Source organism: Chinchilla lanigera, unplaced genomic scaffold, assembly GCF_000276665.1.
Source record: "Chinchilla lanigera isolate Chin_1 unplaced genomic scaffold, ChiLan1.0 scaffold00095, whole genome shotgun sequence".
Lineage (NCBI taxonomy): Eukaryota > Metazoa > Chordata > Mammalia > Rodentia > Chinchillidae > Chinchilla > Chinchilla lanigera.
In genome coordinates this window covers 6,098,636-6,113,125 of record NW_004955496.1, presented here as the reverse complement: position 1 = coordinate 6,113,125, position 14,490 = coordinate 6,098,636, and the positions used below count along the sequence as shown (strand labels likewise).

At 45.0% G+C, this 14,490-nt stretch overlaps 1 protein-coding gene across 2 annotated transcripts in view; it reads right to left on the bottom strand.

Annotated features, from left to right (window-relative positions):
- Window positions 1-6,160: 6,160 nt before the first annotated feature.
- Window positions 6,161-14,490, bottom strand: part of Slc39a8 (solute carrier family 39 (zinc transporter), member 8) — a gene marked incomplete in the record, with an annotated part of 90,239 nt that continues 81,909 nt past the window's right edge. For both annotated transcript variants that reach the window (XM_013505413.1, XM_013505414.1), the window contains 3 exon segments: window positions 6,161-7,943; window positions 9,988-10,172; window positions 10,333-10,540. In XM_013505413.1, coding sequence (XP_013360867.1) covers window positions 7,794-7,943; window positions 9,988-10,172; window positions 10,333-10,540 — 543 coding nt within the window.

The window sequence follows — 14,490 nt, the reverse complement described above, 5'->3', positions numbered from 1 at the left end:
CTTTCCTTTCTTCCTCTTAGGGATCCCCTCCCCTCTCAGCCATACGGATGCCTCCCTCCACACAGCCTGAGCGCGGAGATGGCAGCTTCCTCCACCAGAGATGCCAGCCCCAAAGGCTAACTCCAAAATGTCAGGCATCAGAGCACAGGCTACAAATGGCTTTTCTTCCACCTTCCCCAGAATAGTCAGGTTCTCCTCAAACAGCCATTAAAGAAAGGGCCACAGTATGAAAGAAGGGTGAGTCTATCTGTCTGTGCTCTTCTGAGAAGATGTGACTGTGTAACTGCTGTGATGCAGGCTGGCTGGCATGGCTCCCACTGGTGGGAAGACTTAGATGCCACTCCTCTTTCTGATCTTCACAGGAGCAGGGAACTCTCAGAGGGAGGGAGGACTTATCCCTCCATTCCTATTGAGTGAGATGAACTGACTTCTGGGCGAGCAGGGCAGGACAGCGGCCGGGGCAGTGTTGGGCACCAGAACTCAGATGAACACTAGGGAGGGCTGACTCAGGTAGACTGCTGCACTTGCTAGTATTTCAAAAGCAACCCAAGATGGTTTGCACAACTAGGAAAAGTTACTGCTGCACAGACCTAGAAGTCCCAGGATAGAGACTCCACAGGAGGCTTTCTAATTCAGTGCTGAAGAAAGCATTGTAGGTGACCTTCCCGCTTCCTTTTCTGCATCCTGCCACTTGGTCCTCACACCATTTTCTCTTCAGGTAGTGGCATTAGTTTGCTAGGGCCTTATAACAAAGCACCTCCACTTGAGTGGCTTGAACAACGGAAATATCCCATTTCTGGAGCTAGAAGTCCAAGCTCAAGTTATGTACTGGACTGCTTCCTTTCTAGAGCTGTGGGGACTCATCCACACCTCTCTCCTCAGAACTGATGGATACCCTATTCATGTACTAGAAAGTTTCTTTCCCATCTGTGTATTTTATACATAGTCATATATACATGATATTGATATATATATATATATATATATATATATATATATATATAACAAAAGTCAGGATTATAGTGTGAATATTACTGATTAATCTGGGTTTTCAGTTCCTGTCATTGTTTATGTGTTCTTTCTCTTCATAAACATCCCAGTCATCATGTTATCTGGAACATCTCATCCCAACACCTATTTACCTTCTAGAATTTCTCAGTATTTCTGAGTCACAGGGTAAGGCTGTGGTGAGAAAGAAGAGGTCTGGTCAGAGAGGGACTGAGGATCCACTAACACCACAGCGAAAGGCCATTGCCACGTGAGGGACTCCTGACTTGCGGCTCCAGCCTCAGGAGTTGCTGCCCATGCGCTCACCGTGACTCTCTGTCCACTGTGACACTTATGACTGTGTGACCTGAGTTTCTCACCTGGCGCCACAGCCCTGGGACAGGCAGGAGCTCTGAACAAGCTCAGAATTCTTTTTCTCATTCTCTACATAGTTTCCTGGGATAACGTGCCTTCTTTTTAAAAGAGGCAAAGTTGAAACAATTATTTTAAGTATTGTTTGAAAGAAACTGGGCTGTAATTATTCCAACAGTAACCTAGATATTATGCGTAGGTATCGGGTAGGCAGGGGCCTTAAAAAAGCCAGGTGCCTACAGAAATCAAGTTGACAAGCAGGTTATGGTTGCCAAGAAATAGCATTCTCCTTGAACATGATGCGTGAAGTATGGCCCAGATTTATACCCTACATTAAACACCTTCCTTGGAGTGCTCTAAAGGTCTGCGTTTGCCTGGCTCATCGAGGTTCATAAGTTATTCACCCAGTTATGTCGCCTCTGCTGTTCTGTGCACTGAGTATTTTTACCTCCATTATCTGCTCTGAACTCTGGTCGATGACAGACCGGGGTTCCCTTAGCTCCTCATCATTTCTGTACAGTTAGTGTGATCTCCCAGCAACTACTGAGGAGCAAGGATCCCGCCTGACAGGCTAACTATGCTGACTGCAAAAATTAAATTAAAACATCTGCCATGTTTCTACGAACTTCAAAGTGAAATAGAAGTGAATTGGAGATTTTCTGGAGATTTTGAAAGACTGTTGTTCAGCATACCTGGAACATCATGAAGATGTTGCTAGATGCTGCCTAAAACAGGAAGTTAAGTCCAGACCTTGACAGTGGAGATCCAAAAAGTGCTGAGGAGCATGGATAAAAATTCAGGAGCTACACACTGTGCTTAACCAATAGTTAGAAAGAAACACACGTAAAATTAGCCAAGGCCAAAAGAAGGATTTAGGTCGGGGGTGGTGTCCTACACCTGTAATCCCAGCACTCGGTAGGCTGAAGCAGGAGGATTGTTGCGAGTTCGAGACCAGCCTAAGCCACAAAGTGAGCTCAAGGCCAGCCTGAACTGCATAATGAGACCCTGTCTCAAAAAAAGACCAAAAACAGAAGGACTTAGGAGCTATGATAATGACATGGATAGCATACAGAATGGAAGGAAGAGCTAAGGACAAAGGGACTAGAACCGAGGACAGTGCACCAGCTCCTCCACTCCACTCCAGCCCCAGCCCTGCTGTGCCCGCTGCTTTCCTATGAGCGTCTGAATCATGCCCTTGGCCTCTCCTCCTGCTGGGACGAGACTACCAGGAGACCTGGAATCACACACTGAAGATAAGTGCCGAGGCTCCTGGGAAGATTTGTGCAGGTTGCTGCTTGCCCAGCTGAGTGACCTGCCTATGTGTGCCCAGGCCTGGTCTTGGGTGGGCAGAAAGACAAGCTCCCCAGAGTAGGAGCAGCAGGGCTCCAAAGGGGAGGCCTGCAGCTATTACGTGTGCAAGAATAAGGGCAGACCTCATAGTAAGCAGAAAAGTGAACAAATCCCTCCCATTGTGCTGGGCGGTGGTTTTAATGCCATTGCCACCACCCTTGTCCTTGTAGTCACAGGACAGCCAGCTCCTACCTCATACCCCATCATCACCATCCATGATTCTAAAACACACTGAGCTGCTCCCACACTGAACAGCCAGCAGCTCACCAGGATGGTGCTATTGCCTCTTCTCACATGTGCCCAGGGAAATTCTGAGTGTTTGCATCCATGAAGTAAAAGACTTTCTTAGTGAAATACAAAAAGTAAAGATAAAGCAAAAGGTGCCTGGGAAGCACCTTCCCCCACAGTTGCTAAGATTGCTAAAATCAATGTTTACCAATTTATTAGCAAGCTCTTACCCAACTGTAAGTGAAGCAACATGGAGTTGAGCAAATGCATTGACTCCCAAGGGAGAAGCTACTTTGGCAGAGAGCAATCAGAGACTCTCAGGTCCATGAGTATAAGCTGATTTTCCCAAATAGACACACAAAGCAGGGTACAATTAGAGGTGGGAAAGTGGCCCACAGACACGTGTTCTTAGGAAATTCACAAATTTTACTCCGTAAGCATTTGTGAAAATATAACATCTGCACCTAGAAATCAGCTCTTGTTTTAAAATAAGTGATATTGAATGTTCAGGGAGTGTTGTTAGACAGGCAGATCTCTCATTTATGCAAGCGATTTTTACATGCTTGTAGTGTAAGTCCACATATAGCCAATCTCTAAAATATCCTAGACATTTTTCTCTGTGTGAAGTTTTCTCGTACAAATTACTCTAACCCATCTCCATCCCTCTGACCTAAGATCATTCAGTGTGGTGCTTGTAATCATCATTCACCTGTCCAAATTTCACATTGCTTTCACATAATACAAACTCAGTGCTCATGTACCCACTTTCCTGTCTTTTTCCTGTCATATTTTCAGTCACCTCTTCCAGGGTCAAGTATTCCCTGCTGACCAGTTCCAGTCACCACAGGAAACCAAGAACCCACCTGCTTGGGATATGAGGTTGGTTCACTTGCACCAAGGCACGGATATAGAAAAGCAAGAGCTGCTGCAGGAACCTGGGCCCCAGGACAGCAGAGCTGCGGCTTCCCCAGGCCAAGGGGACCCAGAGGCGGTGGTCAGCAGCATGGGAGAGGAATCTGGAGATGGAAGGCATGGTGTCAGGGGCACTGGATGCAGAATCGGAGCACCAGGAGCAGAGAGGAGGGTTAGCATCTGTAGTAGTGGGAGAGATCGATTGTGTGTCTACTTTGGGCTTTCAAGAAAGTCTTTATTTTAATTTAGCTTTTCTAGTACCTCCTGTTCATCCTATTTACAGAATACCAACCTGTGACAAACTAAATACAAGCAAGGCCTTCACCACCAATTAAACACAAACTAAGTACAAGCAATGCTCTGCTCTGAGAAGGTTTCCTTCTCCTTCTCCTCCTTCTCCTTCTCCTTCTCCTTCTCCTTCTCCTTCTCCTTCTTCTCCCTCTTCCTCCTCCTCTTGTATGCTTATGGTGCATACAGAACAGTGATGGGTATAACATCCTGACCCTTCTCTTTCCTTTTACGCTCTCTCCTATACCCCTTCCTCTCTCCCTAGAATCACCCTCCCTGCTTCCTATCCTTATTAATTGGCACACAATAGCTGTACATACCGTGGAAGCCATGTAACATTCTGTTACTGGCTGTTAGGAGTAACCAGAAGTGTGATCAATTCACCAATCCATGAATGTGAAAGTTTAACATTTATTTAGGACAAAAGGAGAAGAACAAGAAGTGCAAAGCAAGTGCTCAAGAAGAAAAAGTGCACCTAAAAGCAGTGCTCTGCAGAGTGAGTGTGGGCCAGTTAAAATAGGGAGAGAAATTCCCCCTTCAGAAAGCAGCAGGGCTGCCAGTGAGAGGCTCCAGCAGCCAGGAGCCCCCCAGATGAGAGATCTAGGCCGTCCTATCAAAAATCCATTTGATCTCATGCCAGAAGATTATATCAGGTGCAGAGCTCAGCTCAGTCCCATGAAGAACTGAAGGTAGCATTCCCTGTGATTGACAAGTCTCCATGATTGCCAGGTCTCTGCAATCGACAGATCACATCCAGTTACACAGCTGCTTTGTCTTGCCCTAATTTCCTGCCTCAATTTCAGTGCATTACACCTGTGTAATGACCAAATCAGGGTAACTTGTACATCCACCCTTCAAACCTTTATCATTTGTGTTGGGAATACTCAAACTCCTACTAGCCATGTTGGAATAGTCAATTAGCTGTTCTCAATCTCAGTCATTCTACCTTATTATAAAATATTAGCTCTTCCTGCTGTCCTGAACCCTTTTCCCATTAGTGACCCTCTCTCCACCCACCCCCCACATCTTTCTCAGGCCTGATGACCAACCTTCTGCTCTCCACACCCAGGAGATCTATCCTCCAGCTTCTGCACATAGGTGAGAATATGTGGTTTGCCTTTCTGAGCCTGGTTTATTTCATGTCACAAATGTTCTCCAGTCAGTTTCACCCATGAAGTTAGAGATGATGGAGTCCAGCTTTTCTGTGGTGGAGTCATGTCTACTGTGGGTATCTGCCATGCTTTTTTCACCTACCTGTGCACCAATGGCAGCTCATGGGGTTCCAGGTCTTGGCTGTCATGGATCATGATGTGACATACATGCAAGTACACATGTTTATTCCATAGACTGATGTCATTCATTTTGGAATTGTGCAACCCACAGAGGAGAAGGTGCTCATGAGCCACTCAGGCGGCCCCAAGAGAGCACTAGGAAGACAGCAAGGAAGCTGATAGCCATGCTCTCTCCACTTCTCTCCAAGCTCTTAATGAAATTCCCTACTTGGCTAACCCTTGGGTTCTTCAGGTGGTTTATTAGGCCAGGTTATTGTGGTAATGAAGGTCTGACATAGTAGTTAATATGTGCCAGCTATTCATAAGCATTTTTAAAATTTTACAATAAAAACAAAAATATATGACCCAATATATGACACGCTGAAGTCAGTTTTGGTTTGTGATGCTGAGGATGGAACCCATAGCCTCTAAAGGCTAGGAGGCAAGCAACTCTACTGCTGAGCTGTACCCCAAACTCTGAAATCATTTTGGGTTTTGAATATTTACCTGGAAGACCAATCCATTCGTATGAGACATGTTGACTGATAGTCTTGTGTTTGTTTTAATAAAAACCATCAAGCATAGTTCAAATGTGATCGTGGCTTTCCACAGTCAATCTTCTGCTCTCACTTGTCACCTCCACTGGGTACAATTCCTTTCTGCTTGCCATTATTCTGCTGCCTCTGTCCTCATAGTTGAGGAAAGAAGGCAGAAGGTAAGTGAGAAAAAGTGCCCAGACAGTCCACACACCATGAGAGGCCATCAAACTCTCTGTTTAATGTAATGCTGTAAGGAGTTTCTTAAACAAGACATACAACCTATGCTTTAGAAAGACAAAGATTACTTAGTAAGATGGAATGTAAAAAAAAGATGAAATGATAAAAACAGATTCTGCTTATTGAAATGAGCAATAGGTCTTTGTAGTATTTGTTCGCTAAGTATCTTTTCAAAATAAACATATCACCAATTTCCAAATTTTCCCTGTCCCCTACAATACCAGGTACATGATAATCACTCAAAAAAGATACACATTAAATGAATAATAAATGGTATAATACATGCTTTCACAGGTGTTTTCTATTGATGAAACAATTTTTAAACTGTAAATCATACAATGAAATATACATTAACATACATACTAAATGTTCATCAAATTTGCATTACTGCCGTGTGAGAACATTTTGTAGTCCATGGAAAATGTAGTTCCTGAGCTCATCATTGGCTTTCACAGGTCATCTTCCTCACTGTCAAATTATCTTTTTTTATGTAATTCGGGAGTGTGAATTGAGATTAGGGTGTTTAATCTTCTATTATCTGGGTAAACAGGCTCTGTCTTCTGTGAAAAGTAGGAAGAGAACCCCAGGGCTGCCAAATTTGTCCCCGAAGTACCTCAGGAAAAATGTAGACTGAACATGGAAGACGCGGTCCCTGATGACGCTCAGTCCCAAGGAATGTATGCTTCCCTTTTCGTCAGCCCCCGACACACGGCAGCCCAGCTGTTATTTGCATTGATTAAAACATCTTCCACTAATTAATTATGTTCCTCTTTAAATTACTTACAACTGCATTCTGTAAACCAACATATTCTTCCCTGTCACAAAGCAAATAAACCCCTGGCCCCCACAGCTGACCTGTCTCCAGCGCCGTACACTGTGCTGAGGTGGACCCACTGCATGTTTGCGGGCTGCACCATCGCAGTGCCAGCCTTCACTGGATCTGCTGGACTTGACTTAATAAGAAACCCCTAACCCCAAACCTAGTAGGGCTCACCAGCCTTTATTGATTTCTCAGTTCAAATTATTTTGGAAGGCTTTTAACACAGTGTTACAAGTTCCTGATGGAAATACAAAACAGAACAAACGCTGAGCACAATCTTTCTTTCTTGGGTTCACTGAGGCCATGGAATCATTTAGATCTGTGTTGTGTGTTTTGCTTCTCTTCCACATTTTCATGTACCTGCTCTTGAAACACTAGAACAAAGTAATTGAAAGAAAACTCCTGTGAAACCGCTTGAAATTGATCCTATTGAGATGTAAAGCCTCAAATGACCTATCTTGTGTTTTACCCTGCGTCTTGATGTCAGTCGACGTGATTGTACAATGCATGTGTCTGGTTCCTGGTGATTTTCTAATGTGCATGACCACTGGAAACTGGGCATTTACCGAACACCTCATACACCCAGCATTTCAGACAGAAACTGAACACCTTTTGAAGCATTTTAACAACAAAGAGTAGTCTCTCTCACAGATCTGAAACCAATAATCAGTTTTCTTGACCTACATTTAAAAACAAAAGCATCTTTTAACTAAGTAAGCGTAAAAATCCCTCTGGAGATGTTTTTCTTTGTAAAACGCCTTCATTAAGGACACCACCGTCTGCATCCCATCACTCCAGCTCGATGTCCCCTGCGTACAAGGTGATGAGCAGGATGGCAGTGAAGCCTGTCAGCATCCCCGCGTTCTGGATCAGGAAAAAGGTGAGGTCTGTCTTCCGCCCCGTCACCTTCTCCCTGAGCATGTCGTTCATCTCTGGGAACTAGAGCAAGGCCCATTGTTAGACAATGCTTGCCATCTGGTGGCAAAACACACAACAGTCCCTGCAGGCTGCTGTAGGGGAGTAGGCTGTGGCCTTCAGGAGTTTAACCGTTGAGCAGAAGTGGAGATGTCCAGCACTTTCAAAGGACTGAAGGGGTGCACATGGCTCCACCAAGCCTCCCACCAGCAGGGTGAGTCAGACCTCAGTCTGTCGTGTGTGTATGTGTGTGTGTGTGTGTGTGTGTGTGCGCGCGCGCGCATGCACTCCATCCATACCATCCTTTCAGGATCCCACATACACCAGCTTCATTCCTTCCTTGGTGTCCACACCCTCACCACAACCTCAGCCTGAACTCTCCTGCCTCCAGTTTGTGAATGGACGGAACCCTTCAGATTTCTCCTTAAATCATCCCTCCCTGAAACGCTTCCCTTAGCCTGTCCTAATTCATGCTACATGTTCTTATTATACGCTCTCCTCACATGCATTGCTTTTCCTTTTCATAGCATTTTAGAACTATTTGCAATTCTTTAGTCTGCTGGAAGATTGTGCCTTTCATTTCATCCCTGCCAGAATGCAGGGACTGGAATGAGTGAATCACCTGACAGAAATAACCCTGCATTTAATTTCTTTTGCTTCAATTTGTTTCCTTCTATTTACTCTACCATCACAGAGTCATAAGGTTTTAAAATAAATTTATGCATTATGCTAGGATCAAAGTCTGGAACATCATTATAGTGAAAAGACTTAAAACCCTAGGTATTTTATCTAGAGTCCCCCCTCTCTCAGAGATGGGTACTGACCAGGCCACACAGGAGATGTGAACACGTGGACTCTGAAAGGCACATTGCAAAGTGATTGCCTACATATGCCAGACGCACTGCATCCACGTACCTTCGAGGTCTCCAGGGTCAGGCTGACCCATAAGCCTCGCTTAAGAAAACTCCTTCCAGGGCAAAATGGGTGGGGCTGTGAAACCAGCCAAAAAAGTCAAAAATTCTGTAAGCATAAGCAGCATCGTTTGTTAGTAGTATTCCCTTAAACTGAGCCATATCAGTGGAATCTGCTGTACTATCTGAAAAAGGAGAAGTGGCCACTTAGAGTGAAGATAGTGTGAAGCCTGGATTCTGTGAAGACAAAGATAAAAACAGCAGTGTTTCCAGGAGAGCAAGTCCTAGCTGTTAGAGTGACCTGCACACCGCAGTGCACAGAGCTAGCCAGTTATATGTGGAGCTAAGGGTAGAGATGAAAAAAATCAAAACATTAAGTCATATGTTTAATAACTTCAGTTCTGAGCTAGGGACATAGTTCAGTGGCTCAGTGCCTGCCTGGCAAGTGCAAGGTCCTGAGTTCAATTCCCAGTACCAAAAAATAATAATAATATGACTTCATTTCCAGGTGCAAAAAAACCACTTGATTTTCATAGAGTAGCAATTGTTAAGTTCTACAAAGCTATCCGTGACTCACTCACAAGTACACAAGCTATTTCCCACTGAAACACACTCACTACACACACACACATACACACAGAGATAAATACAGTTGTAGATGCTACTGAGACAGATATCCAGATGCATACTAACCCAAATAAGCACTGGGAAATGTTAATCTTACTGACGTTAGTGGGTTAGCTTTAGCTTAATCCAACAGGCTTTGACTGTTTAGAGCTCTGATATAACACAATGCTGTTTCCTCTAACTAGTCCACATGTGACATTTCCTCAAAAGTGAGGGGAAAAGTTCTATGAGGACAGACTATGCTAGAAGACAAGTCTCACCTTCCACAGGCACAGGGGATCTCGAAAACATCCCTGCCTCAGCAAAAGCAAATCATTTCACCCTCTTTTAATGAGATCTCATTTTGAAAAATCAGGGAGACCCACTATAGACTCATACTAAGTGCTGGGCTCGGTGGGTTGGGCTGACACTGGAAGCATCCAGGCCCTACAGCAAGACCCTCACTTGGGGAAGCAGAAGGCTAAACCCATGGAACTCCTAACTCCTGTCTAAGTTTTTAATTAAACAAAACAAGTGCCTAAATGTCTTACCATATCTGCCAGAGAAATGTAGAGGAACATGCCCCCAGCCAGCGCAAATATGATATTCGGGGCAAAATTGTTGCCCACCAAGATGCCAAAAGCCAGCCCCACATAGCAGGAGCAGGCAGAGAGGAAGTTGAACAGCAACGCCTGCCGCGTGCTCATCCCCGCGTTCAGCAGGATCACGAAGTCCCCTAGAAGAAGGAAATGCCACAAGAGTTGGGCTGGTTTTCCAGTTGGGAATGAGATCAAAAACAGTCAGCCTTATCCAGCAAGGCTCCTTCATCCTGGGCACTGCAGGATATGAAGGTGGTGTCACCTGAAAGGTCGCATTCCCCACAAGCCGCCTCTTACCTAGCTCATGAGGAAACTCCTCACACAGGATGGCGATTGATGTGCTGAGACCCTGCAGGAGAGACAGCGTGCAGGATGCCCCGATGGCCAGGCCATCAATGAAGTTGTGGAGGGCGTCACAGAGTGTGATCATCCAGGCAATCGTCCCAATTTCAGACAGTTTGGGGCCCTTCAGACAGCCATATGAACTGGACTCCCTTTTGCCCTCCTGTAAAATAGCAGAAGATTAATTAATATTTCTTGGGTTAGGGTTAGGGTTAGGGGCACAGAAAAGTAGGAGGTGGGTTGTGTCTGAGAGAGACACTTTCCAGCAAAAGCCTTTTGAAGTTATAGGAAGCCCTGACAACATATAACAGAGAACAAAACTTATGGCAGGGCAGAAGGCACACCTTGATCAAGCCACTTACACATGCTGTACACCAGGTTCCCCCAAAACCAAACCTTCTGCCTGATACAAACAAGTTCCTACAACTACCTTCCTACAATATAACACATTAACCTAAGAATTTGATTTATGCACACACTTTAAAGAAAGTTCTCCAAAGAATATATTTATAATCTTCTTAGTGTTGCAATTTAAATGTGAAAGCCACATTTAAAGCAGACTATCATCAAGGAGCATTTATTCCCACTCCTCCTCTGGTCCTGTGTGACTGTGAACAAATTATCACAGTCAGTTTCTCCAACTGTGAAACGAAACAAAGGCAATAAGCGGCTCGGCTTGCTCTCTCCCCGGCAGCTGCAGAACTTCCACCCCATCCCGGATGCCGTGCTCAGGGTCCGGGCTGCGGCAATGAGGTCCCTACCAGCTCTAAATCTCAATCATTCTCTCAACCAGCCCTGCCAAGTGTGATTGCAGCGGGCTTGCCTTTACACTAGCACTTCTTTCCACCCTGAAATAATAGTAAAAACAGAAATCCTATGACAGACCCCTTGTAGGAATTTCAAGTTCCACAAAATAGACAGAATGGTACAAAAACAAATGATAAATGCCAACTAAAGCATTTGCCAGAAGTTGCAGGAATGGATTATACCATACGAGTTCATTTTTAAGTAGGCAAGCAGTTTGCAATTAACTGGAGAGCATTTCATTGCTAACCGAGCGTCTGCAGTTTGTAAAATGTTGTGCTGAATGCTGTGGGAGACCTGGTGGTGGGGAGCACAGGGTCTGTCTTTAAGAACCACGTCTACTCTGGAGAACCAAGTCATCAAGTTTATGGCTGGCTTTTTTAAAAAGTGCAATATCTGCACATATCCACCCAAAAGCACTTCTTCCAGGTCAACAATCAGAGATGCTTTACATTTATTTACTCTAACCTTGCTCAAAACACTTGGGGATGAACACTTTAAGGATAGACTTTAGATCCCATAATACAACTGTTCTCCTGGTGGCAAATCTGTGTCTTACAATTTTTCTTTTACAATTTTTCTTTATTTAATAGCCTGTGTTTTCTGTTTCCAGATACAGCCAGAGTCACGTTAAGGCAAAGAACCGTTAAGTCACCATCTCCGTCACCATGCAGAACGAGTAACTGTAGAGTTTCTAGTACTGATGATGAGTTGAGCTCTGCTCTGAGGGCTTCAGGCAGTTCACTCACTTAGAGCAGTTCTGTGAGGTCAGAACAACTGATATTGCTCTAGCCATGTTACAGCTGAAGAAATTAAAGCACAGAAAGGCAGTGAATTTACCCAGTGATACAAAGGACATGAGTGATCTTTGGGGTAACAGTATTTGACAGTCCAGATTTATGGGGGATCCTTGTTTGTGACGGGATCTGCACCAGGGAAAACTTCTTTCAAAAACTCTTCCAAACACTCAAAGCAACATTAGCATAAGTCCCTGGTCTCCTTTATTTTCAAAAGTGAGTCTCACCTACATAAGAAGACGTCCATCCTGTCTTTACATGAGGACTTTTTTCACACCAGCTGTATCAGAAACATCAGCATAGTAAACGGTCCTGACGATGCAGGACCAGGAGGTGGCCTGGGCGACAGGTGGCCCAAAGCACAAGCTGATGAACGCAGGGACAAGGTGCTGGGACCAAAGCCGTGGAGAAAGGGACCTGGGTTTCACATAGACCCAGTGCTGGACACACCTCAAAGACAGTGTTTTCACCTTCCAACTGGCTTATGAAATCACATACACTATTTACAGTTTCTCATTTACTTGTAATGACTGGGAAAAGTTTACAAAGCGAACTCTTTACTACCTAATGTCACACAGTCTACAAACACCTTGAATGCTGCATAAGAAATTAAATGAACACATCACACATAGCCACCTGACCTCCAAGGAAGCGTGTACTGACTTTATTAGCTATGCCTCATTTTAATTCCATGAGTTTGGGTTCCAAACCATGCTGTTGGGAAGATTAAAGTCAGACATTGTTATAGTTTTTGTAGGGGGCCATAAAGGGAATCAAGATGTGTCATGTGCATGTAGCAGTTCCCCATAATGACTGTAATCATTATGTACTGTGTACCCATACTCATAAAAAGTTTTCTAAATGAAACAAACCAAACTAGGCAAACATTTGCAAAAAGTTACAGTTCACCTGGAACTAAGTGCCTGAGCAGAGAAAGTGCTAAATTCAAGTTCTTTTAACTAACACAGTGAGTACTGTATTCTTCTTCCTGTTCTTTCTTATTTTCACTTGCTGCTGCTGCTGTTCTAGGCTTGTTTCCTCCTTTGATTTTTCTCTAAATCTGAGGCTATTCCCTCCTCAGCCACGAGGGGGCAGATGAGCCCAGCGTGAAGGTGAGTCTGAAGTCCAAACCAAGAAAGCTCTAGAAAAGTTGGGTGGGCATAGAAACTTATTAAAAGGAAAACAGGAAGAAAATCTAACAATGTTGTGTGATCTTGGATGTGATGATGTTCTTGAAAAATCACACTAAAGCTAAGATGAGCAGGGAGATTCATTAGCCAGAAAGCAAAACCCACTATAACAGGGGCCATTGCTGAGTTTATAAGTTCAGACGAATCCGAGTCAACTGTGTCTGGGAGGAAACAAATCTGAAGGGTGTGAAATAGTGTCTTACACACATGGCACCTCACATGTACAAAGCAAGTCCACCTGTGACTTCAGAGCACCCTTTCCAGTGCACTTTCAGAGGTGCAGAAAATGACCACATAAGACTAGAAAGGATTTGCACAGGCAGCCGGGCTGTCAGGGCTGGACCACTTCAGTACTCACTGAGCATCCCTTTCACAGGGGGCAGAAACTGTGCCTCCAACATCAGGAATATAAAGGAAGCTCCAGCCAGATGGAGTTCATGGTCCAGAGCAGAACATAGGTCAAAGGGCCAGGTCTGTAACACGCAGTGCCCAGGCCGACCCCTTCCAAGATGACACACTACTCCCTCTCTGCCCTCTGTCCTGGGATGTTCTGATGGGGCCACCTCAGCCTACTCATTTTCCTACTTGAGACTGAGCAAAGGGAGCCCCATCTTGGGAGCTCAGGGCGAGGGGTACAGAAAGCAGAGTGTCCAGTCCTCAGTGCCCCTCTGTAGAGGCCTCTCAGCCTTGAGCAACCTCAGGTGAAGGTCACAGGTCCTGTCTCTCCAGGTTCCAGTACCTAATTCCTCTCCTGGACCCATCCTCTACATTATTGGCCCCTGGTTCAGGCACTCACCCTGTGGTTCTCTTCCTCCCCACACTTCGTACCTCACGTGAACCCTGCTGCAAGAGTCCTGACTTCAGGGTGCTACCTTCTTCCTACCAGGACCCCAGCCGGTACAACCACTGGTGTTGGAAGTGGGTACAGTTGCCTGCACTGAGATGTGTCAACTGAAGTTTTCCTAAATCCAAAGAATTGAGGAAAGGGAACCTGGTTATGTGTAAGGCGCACTGCATTTCCAAGCAAAGCCTGGCCCATGAGAGGTCTCTGCCGGGTCTGAGCTATGCTGCAATCTGTCCTGCCTCAGGTTCCCAGAGCCTGCAGGACCAATGGGGCCAGAGAATTGTGGCTGTCAGATGGGCTGAGGAGCCTCTGGACAGCCCTGATCCAATGAGCACCATGTGGACCTTGAGATACCATGGTGACACTGTGTCCTCTTTTGCATCAACTGCTCTTCTCTCTGGAAGCAGCTCATGATCTGGTCACAGTCAGTACAAACATGGGTTCAGCCTGAGGAGCACTGAATGAGGTAGCATCGTGC